The sequence below is a fragment of the Nuphar pumila genome, chromosome 11 (genome assembly GCF_984573655.1).
Source record: "Nuphar pumila chromosome 11, dmNupPumi1.hap1.1, whole genome shotgun sequence".
Lineage (NCBI taxonomy): Eukaryota > Viridiplantae > Streptophyta > Magnoliopsida > Nymphaeales > Nymphaeaceae > Nuphar > Nuphar pumila.
Genome location: NC_143259.1, coordinates 21316443 through 21333617, shown reverse-complemented (window position 1 = coordinate 21333617; position 17175 = coordinate 21316443). Strand labels below are relative to the sequence as shown.

Here is a 17175-nt window from a genome sequence, read left to right as displayed (position 1 = left end):
AAAATATGAAAAGAGATGAAGGATCTGAGGAGAAATATTCTGAAGGAGTTGACACCAATCAGAAAATCGAACAGATGAATTTGGAAGATGAGAAACCGAAGGATGTCTAGTCCAGATGCAACAGCAGAGTCCAGATTACATGAAGAACAAAATTATTACAAAGAAATTAGTTTGGTGTTTGAGAATCCCACACTAAAAAAAAACAAGATGAAGGAGGGAACATGGACACAGACCGCTCATCCTCTTTGCAAAACCTGACATGGGTGAGCCAAGAAAAGTGTGAAATAGAAGATGATGAGACCAACAAAGCCTCTGACATGGTGTTTAATAAACAGCCTCTCGAAGACAGCAGAAGAGTAGCAGATGAAGGGATGGGCAAACCTTTAAAAGAACTGCAACAAGAACACATTTTTTGAAACAACTGATGCTAGCTTACATGTAGTGAGACCAAAAGACCACAAAATCATAGCAAAACCTTACTGAAAACCGAAATTCCCATGCTTCGACGATTTGGGGTTTCCGACACCTTAACCCCAAAACTGAATCCCTTTTTATCAGAAATCTGAAACCACAAAGAAGTTTGATTGGGGGAAATTCCCCAAATCGGTTTATTGGGGAGGGTTCAGACAACCCTTCAAGCCGAAATCGAAAACCCACATAGCATGCTCGACAATCCTGTATACCCGAAGAAAAGAGACAGTAGGACCTACCTGTTCCGGCGAGATGAAGGTGGTTGCAGCAAGCTGGAGGATGCTTCCACCGGCTTGACTGCTCCGGCGCCGTGAAGGAGTTCGAGAGGGAGGCGAGAAAAGATGGGAGAGACAGAGAGAAGGAGAACGAGGAGAGGAGAGTGGGAGAAAAAAGATTTGGGGCCCCCTTTTTGTAGGAGGGCGGCCCCCGAAAAGGAAGGGTCGTTACCCCTCTCCCCAGCAGTTGCGCAATCCCGCCCCCCATCACTACCTCTTGTGTTAGGGTTCTGAGAGAACCCTAACACTCATCCTTATCGGGCAGCCCTGTAGCGGCCTTTAAAAAAGATTTTTTTTTTCATAAAACCAGAAAATGGGGCGCGGATCGGGTCTGGGTCCGAGGCCCGCGAGCCGATCGCTGTCCGATGCTTATTAGGGTCTGAAACAGTGTTATTAAAAACGCGCCTCGCCTCAAGGCGAGGGCCTTTGTGCCTTGAGGCGCAGGTATAAAGCGCAACACCCATGAGGCATGCGCCTCATAGGCCTTGAGGCACACGCCTTGAGGCGAGGCGCGCCTCGGACTGAGGCGTACACGCCTCTTTTTGCTGTAGTTCATGCACAGAAAATGCATTCAACGATTCTAATTTATTCTTTTTGTTTTCAGTTAATGTGGAAAACCATAAGCCCATTAGTAAAGGTGCTGCATCGTGCAAATTTATACCCTCCCGCAACCATGCACCCCAATTTTTTTAAAGTGCTGCAACCACGCACCCACACCTATGTGACATAGATGATCAACATGGGAACCTGTGGAATTTTTGTTTAGGTCTGTCGACATGGGCTAGGTGACATGTTGACAAGCCTAAAAGAATGAGATAGCTGGATTGTAAAGTAGCACTGTCACAACAAAGAGTCTCATGTTCAAGACGTGAGAGGCTAACCCCAGCCTGCATATCATAAAAAAAAGGAAAATTAAAAAGAAAGGGCTGGCTGACATTTTGCCTTCCTTCAATGGCTTTTGGATTATCAGCTTTTAACAGTGTGAAGGACTTTGTTCATTTTAGAGCCTCTGCTACTTAAGGGCATAGTCACCAATCAGTCATGATGATGATTGTGGAGTGCCACAGCTCTTCTGCTTCTGATGAGCCTTTTGACATGATTGACTGCAGTCACCTTGGTTGAGGTGATATTGTTGATCTTGTAGTATGTTTATGCTAAACTTTAACATTTAAGTTAAGGGGATACATAACCTACTGACTAAGATATAATTTTTCAGCTAGTCATGATATCACTATCAATGTTCAGTGAGTCGATTAGATGAGATAACTCAAGCACACCTATTTTCCATGAGAAAAGCTTAGCAATTTTGGATAGAGAGAAAAAATGGAAAAGTCAGGAAACAGAATAGAAATAGGCTGTCTTTCATGCCAAACTATGGAAAATAGAAAAAAGATAATAGATAGATATAATATGAAATTGAGAAAAAGATGTTAAATCAGAAATCTAGGAAGGGGAAATATCACAATGTTTCATGATAATATCATTGCATGCTTCAAATTTTCATTATTTTGAAAAAATGATGACAAAATACTTTAAGAACGTTTCATGAAAATACTGCTAAAACATTGTGATAGCTTGAAAATATTGGAGATATGTGTGTTGTATTTTCAAGCTTATGAAGAAAAATCCTAAGGCTTAAAGTTTTATTTTTGATGAACTCACTCACTATTATGAACTCACTATTTTTTGAGATTTTTTATTTCCTGTTGGTTGTTGCTTCATAAATAAAGATTTTTTTATTTATTTATAATTTTAGATATTTTTTTATAGTTTTTTTTTAAAAAAAAACTTTGAGGCTTACGCTTTACGCCTCGAGGCTTACGCCTCGCCTCAGATTTTGGTGGAGCGCCTCGCTACGCCTCAACGCTTTTCACAACACTGGTCTGAAATTTGGACCCACGACCATTTTTGCGATGTGGATCCACAACTTGGGTCCAAATGGATCCAACCGTGGATCCCTTACATATTTTTATTTATTTTATTTATTTATTATCTAAATTTGTGTATATATATATATTACAATATATATGATATTATTTACACATGAATCCTGGATCCGGAGTATGGATCCCAGGCCCATATCAAATAATTTACGCATTATAATAATAAAAAAAATTCAAACAAATAACAAAAAATACGGTTATTACATGGATGATAACCATGAATGCTCTAATGATGTGAATGTTGAGTCATCACCAAGTAGTGAATACATTGTTGATAACTCTACTAAAAGTATACAAGTGCATTCCCAACGTGAGCAATCAAATCTTCCAAGTACTCTAGAAAAATACTCACATAACCCTTATATAGAAGAAATTCCTCTTAGAAGATTCACTCGTATACATATTCCACCGAGTAGGTTTGTATCATATGATACATTAGCTCCTAACTACAGAGCATGTTTACTAGTATTGTACTCTCATTATGAGGCATCCCATTACAATGAAGCCAAAAATATTTTTTATTGGGTTGAAGTTATGAACATAAAGTTAGATGCCCTTAAGAAAGCTAAAACCTGGAAAATAATTACATTAAGCCATAGGTTGTAAATGGGTTTTTAAGGTCAAAACCAAAAGTGACGGAAATCTTGAAAGATATAAAGTGAGGTTAGTAGCCAAAGCTTATTCTTAAGAATACAGTATAGACTATGAAGAAATCTTTGCACCTATAGCTAGGATGAGCAGTGTTAGGACTCTCATAGTCATTGCCTCTATTCAAAAATGACCTATATATCAATTGGATGTAAAGAATGCATTTCTTAATAGAGAATTAAATGAAGAAGTTTTATATAAAAAAAGGTAAATATCTTAAACTTAAAAAGGCTTTATATGGTCTTAAACAGGGCCCTAAGGCCTGGTATGATAGATTTAACGATGTCATGACTCATTTGGGTTTTCATTCTTGCTATATTGACACTATTTTTTTTATTAAGAGTGTTGGTTCTAATGTTGTTATTCTTCTACTATACGTAGATGACATGATAATAAATGAAAATGACAAACACAGAGTTAATGATCTTAAAAATGTTTTTTAAAAAAATTAATATATCTGATCTAGGTTTTTTAAGATATTTTTTAGGTATTGAAGTTGCATACTCTCCTCGAGAGTGCATTTTTTCTTAGATAAAGCTTATTGCAGGCGTTTCTGTTAAATCTAGTATTTTAGATGATAAGAGACCCCTAAAGTGATCAATGCAAAATTAAGACTTGAAGATAAAGGGATTTTTTATCCTCTTCTTCGTCCTAGAATTTACTTGCTTATACTGATGCAAATTGGGGAGAGAATCCCAATGATAGTCTCAGACACTGGTTTTGTGTTTTTCGAGAGTCTAATTTTTTGGAGATGCAAGAAACAACAAAAAGTATCATTATCTTCAACTGAAGATGAGTATCGTGCTATGACTAGGACAACAATGGAACTCGTATAGCTAAGGAACCTTATCAGAAATATGAGAGTTGTCGTCTAAAACCCTTTGAAGATGTGTTGCGATAATAAGAGTGCAATCTACATTGCAAGCAACCATCATTCACGAGCGAACAAAGCACATTGAGATGGATTGTCATTATGTATGTGATGAGTATCTCAAAGAAACTATTGAGTTGTTATATCAGAGTATCACCTTGCAGATTTTTTTCACTAAAGTGTTTCCTGCACCTCGGTTTATCTCAGAGTTAACGGAAGCTTCTTAGGTAGGTGGCAAGCTCGCTTCTTGTAAACTCGCTTCGGAAGCGCGATACTCCTCGCTTCCGAAACTCCATGGGAATCTCGATTCCCCCATGCTTCTGCTATGCTTCCCACACACATGGTCTATGCTTCCTATATGCTTTTCTCACGTTTCTTTTCATATTTTTCATGTATTTTCTCACACTTTCGCTCACTTTCCATGTACTTTCTTTAAATTAGTAACCATCATTGTTAGATTTTAACAAAAATTTAACTCTTTTACTGAACAATTATGAAATATAAGAATGATCAATTTTATTTTAGTTTTTATTTGTTTCTTTTTCAATTCCTATTCAATTACCATATTGCTTCATTTTTTTTAACATTTTGCTTTTAAATTGATACTTTGCTTCCTGCTTCCTATAAATTTTAAAATGCTTCGCTTCTCGCTTCGCTTCTCGCTTTCGCTTCCCGTATCGTTTCCTGCTTCCGCTTCCTAGTTTGACAACCTTGGTTTATCTTTCTCCACAACAAACTTTCGGCAACTTTCACCTCGGTTTATCTTTCTCCGCAACAAACTTTCGACAACCTCGCCGTAAGTTCGAGGAGGGGTGTTAAAATATATATATCTTTTTATAATAGGTCAGGCCCATTAGGGGCATTTTGGTCTTTTCCATTTGTAATAGGTGCTGTCCTCTAGGGACAGCTTTTAACACTATTTTTTTGTATTTTATTTTTTGTCGTTTTATATTTTGTGAAGGGGCACTGTGGTCAAAAAGACCACAAAGTCGTTGGGGTTCCAATGGTCATAAATATGACTGTTGGAGGGCTCCCAACAACTTTATTGGGAGCCCCTCCTCTTTCTTTTGTACTTTATAAATAGGGACCTTGGGTCCCCGTTTGTTTTAATGCTTTTGCTTAAGCATTTTGATCAATAAATTATATTTTTTGTAGTCATTGTTGGCTTTTGTATTGTCCCATAGTGGACTTGTGCATGTGCATTTTGTGTTTATGATCTTGTAAGCCGTTAGAGGCTCTTGTTTTGCATTTCCGCATATTTCGTTATAGGCATTTCATAAGGAAAAAATAACAAACACCCAAAAGAATCTTAAAATTAAGAGTTCACCGGACAGTTAAGCAGATACTGTGCAAACATAGAAATTCACAAAAATAAAATAAACTGCTGAGTTAGGTAGATAGATTTGGTATGTAAAATTTTCTGCATGACATCAGGGAAATTAAAAATATCTGCCAAACTCCACAAAATTAAAATGGATCCACATATGACAATAATTGCAGGTTTGGGCTCATTAACTAATGCATATTGGTTAAACAACAATCAAGATATCAACACATAGCTTTCCTATGCTTAACTAAAGAACAGAAGGGCAGAAGGAAGACAGGTGGATATTTGACAGAAATACAAATACCTCAACAAATGAACTGCCAGTTGGATCTCGCATATCACAAACCCAAAAATAATCATGAGTTGGAATAAGGCTATTATCACTTATTCTCAGATTTCCAAGTGCAGCTTTTATGCTGAATGAAGATTGAAACACCTGAACATTAACAGTATAAAATAAAATATAACAGAAACCAAGGAACCATTAGTTACTGAAAGAAGAGAAGAGTCGATGATACTCTGATATGAGTGTGCAGATTATTTTGTGACAATGTAGCAAGCGGCATTCCATTCTCTTTCATCAAAAATATCCAGGCACTGGCCATATTCAAAGACAATGAAAAGATAACCCTAGATTTTCCATTTCCCAGTAGTCCTCTGGCAACAGATTCCTGAAATTCTGAGTTCAGATTTTCAATATGATCATCTGCGCTGCTAACATGTTCAACCGTAGATGATGTCCCATTACTTTTGTGGCTAGACCCATTCACACCATCATTGAGGTTGATAGCATTCACGAAATCTAGAATTGCAAGGATTGTTGGCCTGTAACAGAAAAACGATAATGTTGCCAGGGATATAATTACCTGCAACATGCCATTTTGAGAAATCCATGAATGATGGATAAAAAAATCCACAAAAACAAGTGAAACAACACAAAAAATATGCAGAAAAAAGTAAGAAATAACAGAAATTAAAAGTTGTACCTCCTTGTCTATGCTGGCATATAGTGGTGAACCTATGTCATACATGATAATTTGGGCTTTCACAAAGTTGTCCAAGGTATCAACCACTGAGATGACATTTCTGTCATCACGATGAGCATCAGGTAGCAAGCCAGTAATGCGATTAAAACTTGGAGGCTCCTTGGAGGAATTGTTGGATGCAACCATGAACTGGTCAGAATAATCAACTGAATCATCCAAACTTTCAGAGGCTTCAAAAAACTTATCGCCATCATTTTTTGTTTGACTACTGCTACTCAATCTTCTGATGCTATCAAGAGACGAGGAGTTAACACTTTTATCTTCCATGCATTCAATAAAAGATCTTGCAAGATAACAAGGTGAGCTCCCCTCTTGATGGCTGCACAAATCTTCAATTTCAATCGACTTCAAGACAGTACCAATGAGCATGTCATGTACCCTGATCAAAAGCTCAACCTGCTCATATTAGCAGATTAATCACTTAGTTTAAGACAGAAATTAATTGTCTCAAAAGGAGATCTTCCAAAATATTTAAAATGCAATTTTAAAAAGCACCTGACCACCAATTGCACGAAACTCAAGTAAGTGTCTCTCTTTTGTAAGGAGCATCTCCTTGAAACTCTGGTTAGTCTAAAAGAACAGTTGCTCATGAGAAAGTTACATAACAAACTCTTAGCTGCACTGTAACTTTTATTTTTGTAGAAGAAAAGAGTAATGCTTATTACCTTACTGCTACTGCTAAAACTGATTCTCAGTTCATCAAGAACACCAGTTATAAACATTTTCTCGTTTCTCATGGAACCATTCACATTTTTGTCTTCAATAGATTTGACACTCAAAGAACCATTGTCTGTAGACATTTCTGACAAAGAAGTGATAGAAGCAGAAGCCTGTATTATGAAGTGGTTAGTCCTTAATCTTCCTGAGGTATGTATAAAGAGTGTTATGTTGGAAATTGGCAAAATAAACAGTAAATAGAAGTTTAGAACCGCACTGCCAAATAGTGATACTATTACAAATCAGAGAGACAAAACTTAGGGCATGTTTTATTGAGAGTTGAGACGTGTTCAGATTTGGATCGTGGATATTGGCTCCCTATAGTGCTGGGTACATTGTATTTATATTTTTTATATGTTTCCTTTATTACCCCTCTTTGTTATGTATTTACTTTGTTTGTTATCAGGGATATTTTTGTCATGTAAATTATTTCATGTTTTAATATAAAAGAGAAAAGAATGCATCACCCACATTGGGAATCATACAAGACTCAGCCCCCATATCACTGGTGTCTTCTTCTCTCTTGCAACCAGTTCTTCTGCAAATCTATCAAGGTATCAGAGCCATGATCAAGGGCTGGAGGTCGCTAAATCTGTGTGAACATTGAGATCCTTCTATCTTCTTCTCCAAGGTATTTCTTCATTTCTCTATTGTCTTCTTTCACAACGAACCTCTTAGTTCTATTCAATCCGCCTTCACTTCTTCATCTCTTGTTATTTCTTTCTTATATTGCTGTTTCTCACTATCTTTTAGTCTAAACTTCTCTATTGGATTCCCAAACGTCCTTTTGTCCTTCATCTAGGTGCTATATTCATAAGTACTTATATCATCTTGTTTTGATATTTACCTAATCTGATTGTATTTACAGATCTAATTTGTTGGGACTGATTTGCTGTTGTTGAGTGCGATCTAAAAAAAATGCAGATCCTTATTGCAGTTATTTTTTCTGTTCAAAAAGTGGAAGTGTTGTTGAGATTGGTTCTGTTTTGGTTTCGTACCCACGATTTTGGCTTCGGTTTCATGCCTGTGATTTCGGTTTCAGATTTGTACCTGTGATTCTATCCATATCTGTCAATGGATTTGAATTCCTCATCATCATCCCTTTCTTCCAACTTTCTGACTCAGCTTGTGTCTGAAAATTTGAACAATTTCAATTTTCTGAACAGGAAAAGACAGATTACTCCATTTATCAAGAGTCAGGATCTTGCTGGTCACCTGCCCATCCAACCAAAATATGTATTGCAGGAAGAAAAAGATGACAAAGGGCTTGTTCGTTCATCAACCACCCAAAGTATGTCAGCTGGATGAAGCGAGATCAAGCGTTCATGGCATATATTACCTCTACTCTGTCTTAGGAGGTACTTATTGTAACGAAAGACAAAAACACAAGTAGATGGCTCTTATGGGCTTACAAAACACACAAGAATGCACACAACCAAGTACCACTCATGGGTCAATATAAGAACTCAAGCACAAAGCCACTAATGGGCAAGAGAGCATAAAAAATATAAAATGGATTTCATATAAATGCTTGAGAGAAGCATGGGTTACAAAAGGGGCATTACTCCCCTTTATATAGACAAGAGAGAGCGCAAAGGCCTTTTGGACAATCCCCAACGGCTATAAATATAGCCGTTGGGAAGGTCCCAACAACTCTTAAGGCTACGGACATTAATGCCCTTAGCTAAAACCAAAAAGACAAAAATAACAAAAAGAAAGAGAAAAAATATAAAGGACTAAATTGCCCGTAATGGGCACAAAATGTGAAATAACAGAAATACCCCTAATGGGTACTACCTATAACAAGTACAAGAAGTATATATACATATTTAAATATATATATATATATATATATACACAATCATATATTATAGGTATACGAGCTTTTATATATATACACAATTTAACACTCTCCCTCAAACTTACAGTGTAATCACCGAAAGTTTGTCAAGAAATAGAATTGGAGAGAAGGAAGCGCTTTTGTGAAGAAGTTAGCTAGCTGAAATTCCAACGTTACATATGGCAGGGTCATATTCTTTTTAAGAAAGTTTTCATGAACATAGTGACAATCCATCTCAATTTCATGGAATGTCTAAATTGTCAGTTGTCAGCGCTTTTATTGTCATAGCATAAACTTGAAGGTGCCTACATATACACCCCTATGTCTTCTAATAATCATCTCAACCACACAATTTCAGTTGATGACACAGATACTTTTTTTTGCTTCTAGCATTTTTAAGACACCAGGGAGTCACCTATAAACACACAAAAACTTGTAGTTTTGTGTCTATCACTGGGATCCCCTCCTCAATCAGAATCAATATAAGAAATTAATTCAAGTGGAGAAGAAAACAATAGTCCTATGAAAACATAATTTTGTAAATATCTAATAATTCTCATAACAATGATCATGCACACCGTAGTGGGGGAATGCTACTTTTTGTTGATTCTTGTAGGAATTGGGTTTGAAGTAGGAAAAGATTTTAGCTAGACATACTTTATATTGAGTAGAAAGTGAATCATAGGATACAAATCTATCTGGAGGCCTAGATTACATACTGGATGTAACGCCCTAAAATTTTTAACCTTAATTATAATTCAAATATTGAAATTTCGAGACCAATTTTTTTTTTGGATAAGTATAAGTAAATCAGATCTTATAATGCGAAAATGATTTTTAAAAACGGTTAAGACTTTGGGCGCAGTTATACTAAAGATAACAATCAAATCAAAATGTACGGGATATATACATTTCAAATCACGTACAATATAAAACTGAAATATAAAGAGTTTTAATTTCATTTCAAATCAGAGTATGAAAACGATACTTCAGTCTCTACATGATCAAGTACTTAAAACTAAAAGATCATGAATACCAAGATCGCAAGGTAAGAGTGGACCCTCAAGGATGCAGCTCGATCAGCCTTTCGATCCAACTACTCATCACACTTTACCTGCATTACCTGTCCCCCATAAAATGGGGTCAGACTCGCTAAATCTGGTAAAGCAACTCAAACTCAAACTTAATGAAAACATATCAGGCATTTAAAGTTAAAGATATATTATTCATCTATCGTCAAGTGATAGACAAGGCAACAATGTCCTATGAGTCATTCATTTTAAGCATTCAAACATAAAGCATTTCATCACTTAATATTCTAGTCAACCTTAACTCACGTAATAAAGCATAATCTATATGCATTCAAGTCATACAAGTCATCATATATACATATAAGACATTCAGATCATTGCATCATTTTCATATGCATTCATAATTCTTATAAACAATAAGTCAAATCACATTTGACCATTCTAACGTGAAACACACACACATACCTTATAAGTAATTTAGTTAGATATTCATGATAGACATCAATCATGATACATAGGTGTGATATATTTTGTAATAACCGGAAGAAATACGCATATTTAGTTGATTTGGGCCTAGGACCCGATACCCGAATCCATAAATAACCCACAAAATGGGTGTTAAATTATACGTATAATATTAATTTTAAATTGAATAAATAATTAATATTATTTATAAGATAAAAAGAAAACAAATCTGGTACAAAGGGTCGGACCCACAGTTGGACCCACAAGGATCCAACTGAGGATCTGTCATTCACGGGCGACCCGGATCCACGCTAAAGGTGGATCCAGCGGCATCGCGGGTCGCGGGGGCTCGGACCCAGACCCGACATTTTTTTTAAAGGGGGGCTGATTACAAGAATCGTGCCAAGGGCACGATTCTTGCAAAGCGCAAGATGGGAAGGGGGAGGAGGTTACGGAAGTCGTAACCAACCCCCTCCGAGTATCTTGGAAGAGAGGGGGGGCTTCGGCTCGTTAAAGAGGAGATGGAGGGGGAGTCTCGCTCTCTCACCTCTCATCTTTCATCTCTTCCTCCCTCTCTCTCTCTCTCTCTCTCTCTCTCTCTCTCTCTCTCTCTCTCTCTCTCTCTCTCTCTCTCAGTGTGTGCACGCTGGATAAAGAAGTTTTGTCGCCGACGAACTCCGACTACCAGCAGCCATCACCGACCTCCTTGAGCACCCCCTGTCACGGCAGTGAGTGGAGCGACACCAGCCGACCCTGCCCTCGCGACTGTAGCCTCCGATCGCCAGAAAATCATTGAAACAGGTACGGTTCTTCTTCGAACCTAGGTGAGGAATCGAACAGGGGTTCGATTCCGTATAATGATTCGAGATGAGTTCATGGGAACCCCTTTTTTATGGCTATTTCCCTCAAGAATCATGGGGGTGAACCATGGATCGCCCTCCTTGGCCCGATTTCTTCTTTTAAAGAGGAAAATTTATGTGCAAGCTAATGAGCCCAATTGATTTTTTTTTTGTTCCTATTGAAATCTTGGTTTCTGATTTTCGTTAAATTTGTTGCTTCCGTTGGGGGTAGCGTATTCTTGGATTGAATGCGTGATTCCGGATCTGGTTTGTATTCGGGTAATGGATGCACGTCAGGAGCGTAGGGATATACTAATTGTTCTTCTTGCTTCTTGTTTGGCACCTACTGTTATACTGTGATATGTTGTCCATGTATACAGTTTTATTAAGAGGCACAAGCTTGCTCTTGAGTGCAGCTTAAACACATAACTGTGTAAGGTTCCAAAACAGATGCATGAATGTCGCGGATAGGTCTTTAACAACTAGGCAAAGGGATATTCAGTCATATGGTTCACACAACGCAGTGACAAATGTAAATCTCCTTCAAAAGATGCAGTATGGGATTCTTGAATCGTAACTTGAGTAGCCACAAAATTTTAATATGATGCATTGTTTACGTGTTTGTCCTGGAATAATAAGTTAATCAGGATTTTACAGAAAAAAAAACAAAAGAAAAGGGGAAGGGGTTCACATTGGTTCTTTTTGGTTCCACCGATGGGGGAGCGGATGTACACATAGCCGACCTCGATTCTTTTTGTACAGTCCCTCACATGAGTTCGGTGTAACCTGTAAACTGAGCACATTTGTCATGTTGGCTCATTGAATCTTTGTACGTTTTCAAAATCTTATTGAGAATTTACTATCTTCGTTGATGTGTGTTTTAAGTTACCCATTTACAGAATTCTTGAATGTATTCACAATACTTTCGTTAGGCTGTCTATTAATAGAAGTTGGAATATCTTCACTTATATGTTCAGGTTTCACATTGACAGAATGTTGGACACCAACCTAATATCCTATAGCCTGAAGATTATAAGTATATGATTACATGTTGACCGATATGAATCAGTTTTTGTTGGTCCCAAAAACTGGTCCAGATTTAATAGATGTTGTGTATGATCTAAATTCTTATCTGAACAAACGAAAAATTTTGGAACCTACCTATACCTATGTGTATGTCAAGAATCCCAGACTTTGGGACTACGCTGGAATGTTTAGCTAGAAGGATGGGGGTCCGGGATTGGTAAGCCCGACCATCTTCCCTAGCATATTCCAAAGCTTACACTTGCTCGGTAATTTTGTAAATGTTATTTTTGCATTTCATGATACTGGTTGCGCAATCATGAATGTGAGCATGACTCGGTTATTGATATTTCTTCTTGAGCATGTATGCTTGATGAATATGTAAAATCTTACATGTACACTCACACACTCAAAAGATATATGCATTGGTTAATACCCGTATGTGATGTAGGTAACACACATAACAAGGATGCATATGATTGAGAAATGGCATACTTATGATTGAGTTATGTTTGCATGAGTACACATGCTTTTGGCACTATTGGCCTAGTGTTATGAATAAACACTACTTGGTTTTATTATGTGATGCACAGATGGCCTAATTGGACTATCATCGGCCTGAAGAGCCGTGGATTTGTTTTTCTTTCACATATGTTTTTGACTGCATCAATTAAGCCACATAAGTTGGTATGGCACACTACTACACTGTTCTAGTTGTCCTCACGGGCTGGAGTTCCGTAAGGGTTCCCGCAAGGGAGGATGAGGGTTTTCACTTTACTTTTGCATATGGTGATGCAAACTTAAAGAATTAAAGTAAATTAAAAACATAATAAAGAACAGTGTAAGATATGTTTTGTGATCTTCCATCTGGAGAATGGAGATCTTAGAGATACGGTATTGGGAGACTATGAGGATACAAAAACTCTGTGTGCTGTAATTTTGTCTCCTAAACCCGATATTGAGGTTCTTTCTCCTGACCACGGTTTTAGGGAGAGTTCAGCACTTTACCTGAAGGTGGTGTGTTGGTCACAGTTGTGATTGTGTTGGTACCAAGGAAGTGGCACTTGTGGGCGTGGGGTGTCCCTTGTGTCCCCGACATTAGATGGGGAGGTCTAATGTTCCGAAGGTGATTCGGTCGAAGGCTAAGTTGGAACCTAGTAATAAAATATAAATTGTGTTAAGCTACCCTTGAAACCTGCTTAACATCGGGGATTGTATCCGTTTGGTGTATCTGCGGACAACGGTAATTAAAAAGAGAAACTTAAAGTTGTGTGCATTTAATAGGGCATGCATACGGAAAAGAAAAAGGAAACTTAAAGGTAAGATAATAAAAAGACTCATGCATTGAAAAGAAGTTATGCATCTTCCTGTTATGCACTAGATCATGCATATTTGAATTGTTCTCTATATCATGACATGATATGGTGAAGGTATGTAATTTACTTTCTAAAAGCATGTTGTAAGGTTTGGTTATTTAGTTCTTGATATATAGTACTGCTTTATTGTTCTCGACTGGTGAGTATATGCAATCTGTCGCATGTATGAATTGTTAGACACTGCAAATTATTATATCTGCACTCACTCAAATCATTATATGAAATCTTATTCATGTTCTTTGTGTCACTAGGTTTCTTTAGAAGTAGTTGTGCTCAGAATTTTGGTTCTAACACCCTACTTTGTTGGTTTTTCACATAAAAGGGTGAACAGTGAGGTTGGACTGACTACTGGAAATAGATGAGAGTCATACTTGGGCTTGACAGCTTCAGTGACTCTTTCTTTTACTTCAGTCCTTCTTGCATTTTTAGTTGTTTTATTTTCAGTCGAATAAAACATTGTCTCTGACTCTTATTCATAAATAAAGAATTGTTTTGGTTCTTATGGATGATGGTTGCAAGTTCGCTTGTGGTGTTTGGGCTATCCAATTAGAATTGAAACTGTGAGGACCCCGGGTCTCTGAGAAGTTTTTCGTACTGTTATAAAAAAAATATTCTGCAATTTCAAAAGGTACGAGTTGGGGTCGTTACATATTTACTTAGACAATCATAATGCAATCATTTGCAATGAAACAATATAGGCGTGATATATCATTCACCTAATAAGTCAAAACTAGTCATTTGTAAGCGTGATGTGTCATTCACCTATACGCTAACATAAGCGTCACAATCATAACCTCATATCAAGATTTAAAATCAATAAGGATCTGATTATCATATCTGAGTTCAATATATAATCATGCTATAATAGAAAAGTCAAATTTATAGATTCATAACTGGCTATCTCAATTAACTCAAAAGATCATCATAATTCATCATAACATTTCATTTATTCATAATAAAGATTTACAAAATCCACACCGGATCATCTGGTCTGGGAAATATACAACTTCACAAGGAGTTATCGCCCTAGACAGATGGTATGCCTGGTCTTGGACAGTGCACTTCCTCACAGGAATATACCGTCTTCGCGGGCTACCCGCTCTTGGACAATGCACACCCTCACAGAGACTTACCGCTCTAGCCGGACTACCTGATCCGGTCATGCACACCCTCACAAAGAATCTTTTGAGAACAGTTCCTCAACGGGTACCATATCCAGTGAAAATTATTGTGATACATGCATCAATACAATTGACCACTCTCAAGGTTGATAGCCATCAACACGGGCATAAGCATGTATACAATCAAAGCATCACATCATACATCACTTCATATGGCAATGAAATTATAAAATCACACATTTAACCAATAAGGCTTCATGAACCAAAGCTCACTATTGAACTTAAACATTTATCGCATGCATTCATAATTTCATTTCACGTGGCATTTAAATCATATCATACATAAGCATATTATCTTATGCATCATATCATCGCCACAAAGAACATTGCACTTCGTAAATTGAACCTTGAAGCATGCGTAAACAAAACATGAGTTCTACGCATGCATACGTGAACATGCACATTTTATAATACGAAGCAACTAAACCTCAAATACATAACTCCTACGTAGTTCGAGATTTACACATAATAAAAGTCATATGCATTTTTGACCACATGAATCGATATAGCACCTTAGATATAATTGTGTAAGGGTTGGTCAAAATCTCATTGACCACCCTACCGTACATCATACGTATATATTTCTCAAGCAAACAAGACATACAAGTTCAAAAAAATTTATAACATTCGCATGCATTCTTCTATATAAGAACAAATGAGTCCATCATATGACAAGATAATATACATAACATCCACAGTATGCATCGAACACGATTTATACATATCCATAGTAGTTATATGTGCACTATGTATCAAATTCATACAAACACACAAAGCAACATAGTATGCGCAAACCAAAGTATGATGACACACATTGCGTATATATTATACATTCATAAGTGCACAAGCATTCAAACCCACACACAGGTGTATCTGTAGTAAACACACTCCATATTCCGCTAACTACAATTATGACAAGCATGATCTTCAAACTACAATCACAAGAGTCCTAGATATCCACAACTAAGTGAATTGTGTGAGCATAATTTGTATTTGCAATTCATTTAGATATTCAGTGCAACATCATGTTTACACAATTAGTGCTTAAACATGCTCTCTATAAGTTCAGTTAAGGTATCTTACATTAATAATGTGAAGAACAATGAATCGAAACTCAAAAGACCGAGGAGTTTCGAAGTTCGCAAAGACCGCTACCCAAGCAATACAACAAACCCTTTGTGTGCGATCACAAATACCAAAAACTCAAAAAATGTCAATTATAACAAGATTAGCCAAAATAGCAAATTACCCTATAAATCATTACCAAGAGCCAAATAACACACAAATACACTCTAATAATTTACAAACTCTATCAAAAATATATTTAAATATATATATATATATATAGTGATTTATAGCCCAAAATAGTTCTATAAATGCAAATTATACCCTGATTGGCTTGAATGAACAAATGAATATGTAATAAATAAATAAATGAAATTCAAAAGCTAGAAACATATTTCTAATTCGGAGATAAAAAAATGAGTTCTTTATTTATTAATAATCCTTAAAAATTACGGGTTTTACAGTGGATCTCCTAAGATTACTAGATTCTAGTGACTCAAGGTTAGAATTTTATCTAAGGCATTAGGTTGACTCTCATTGCCTCTTCTTCTAAATGAAGAACAAGAGGTTCACTTATATCACTTTTATCTATATCATGATTCTCATGAACAACAATATGAATTACAGGTTCTTCATCCAAAATATCAATATTCAAAGAATCTTCCTCAGGAAGTAACTCAAACAAGAAAGAATAACTATTAGTTGTGTTATCAAAAACACGCCTTGGGGCACAAAAGGCACGCTTCGCCTTGAGACGCAGCCCTCTGTGCCTCAAGGCGCAAGCCTGAGGCATGAGGCGCAAAAAAAAATCTTTTTTTAAGATTTCTAAGACATAATCAACAAGATTTTTGTAGGTTAATCTCATATATTTTCCAGTTATTTAAGTTATGTAATCAGTTTCTTAGTATTTTTTAACTTTTGTTGGTTAATCTCATATATTTTCCAATTATATAATCAGTTTTTATATGTTACTTACAGTAACATATAAAAGTAACTTACTTTTATATGTTGATGTAAAACCCATAATTTTTAAGGATTATTAATAAATAAAGAACTC

At 36.5% G+C, this 17175-nt stretch overlaps 1 protein-coding gene across 3 annotated transcripts in view; it reads right to left on the bottom strand.

The window, feature by feature from the left end:
• Positions 1 to 17175, bottom strand: part of LOC149822172 (pleckstrin homology (PH) domain-containing protein) — a 348671-nt gene that overhangs the window by 237249 nt on the left and 94247 nt on the right. For all 3 annotated transcript variants that reach the window (XM_089980112.1, XM_089980113.1, XM_089980114.1), the window contains exons 22-26: positions 7247 to 7411; positions 7077 to 7151; positions 6522 to 6977; positions 6054 to 6401; positions 5840 to 5971 (exon numbers count right to left, since the gene is read on the bottom strand). In XM_089980112.1, the coding sequence (XP_089836238.1) occupies positions 5840 to 5971; positions 6054 to 6401; positions 6522 to 6977; positions 7077 to 7151; positions 7247 to 7411 (1176 nt within the window). The remainder of the gene's footprint in view (positions 1 to 5839; positions 5972 to 6053; positions 6402 to 6521; positions 6978 to 7076; positions 7152 to 7246; positions 7412 to 17175) is intronic.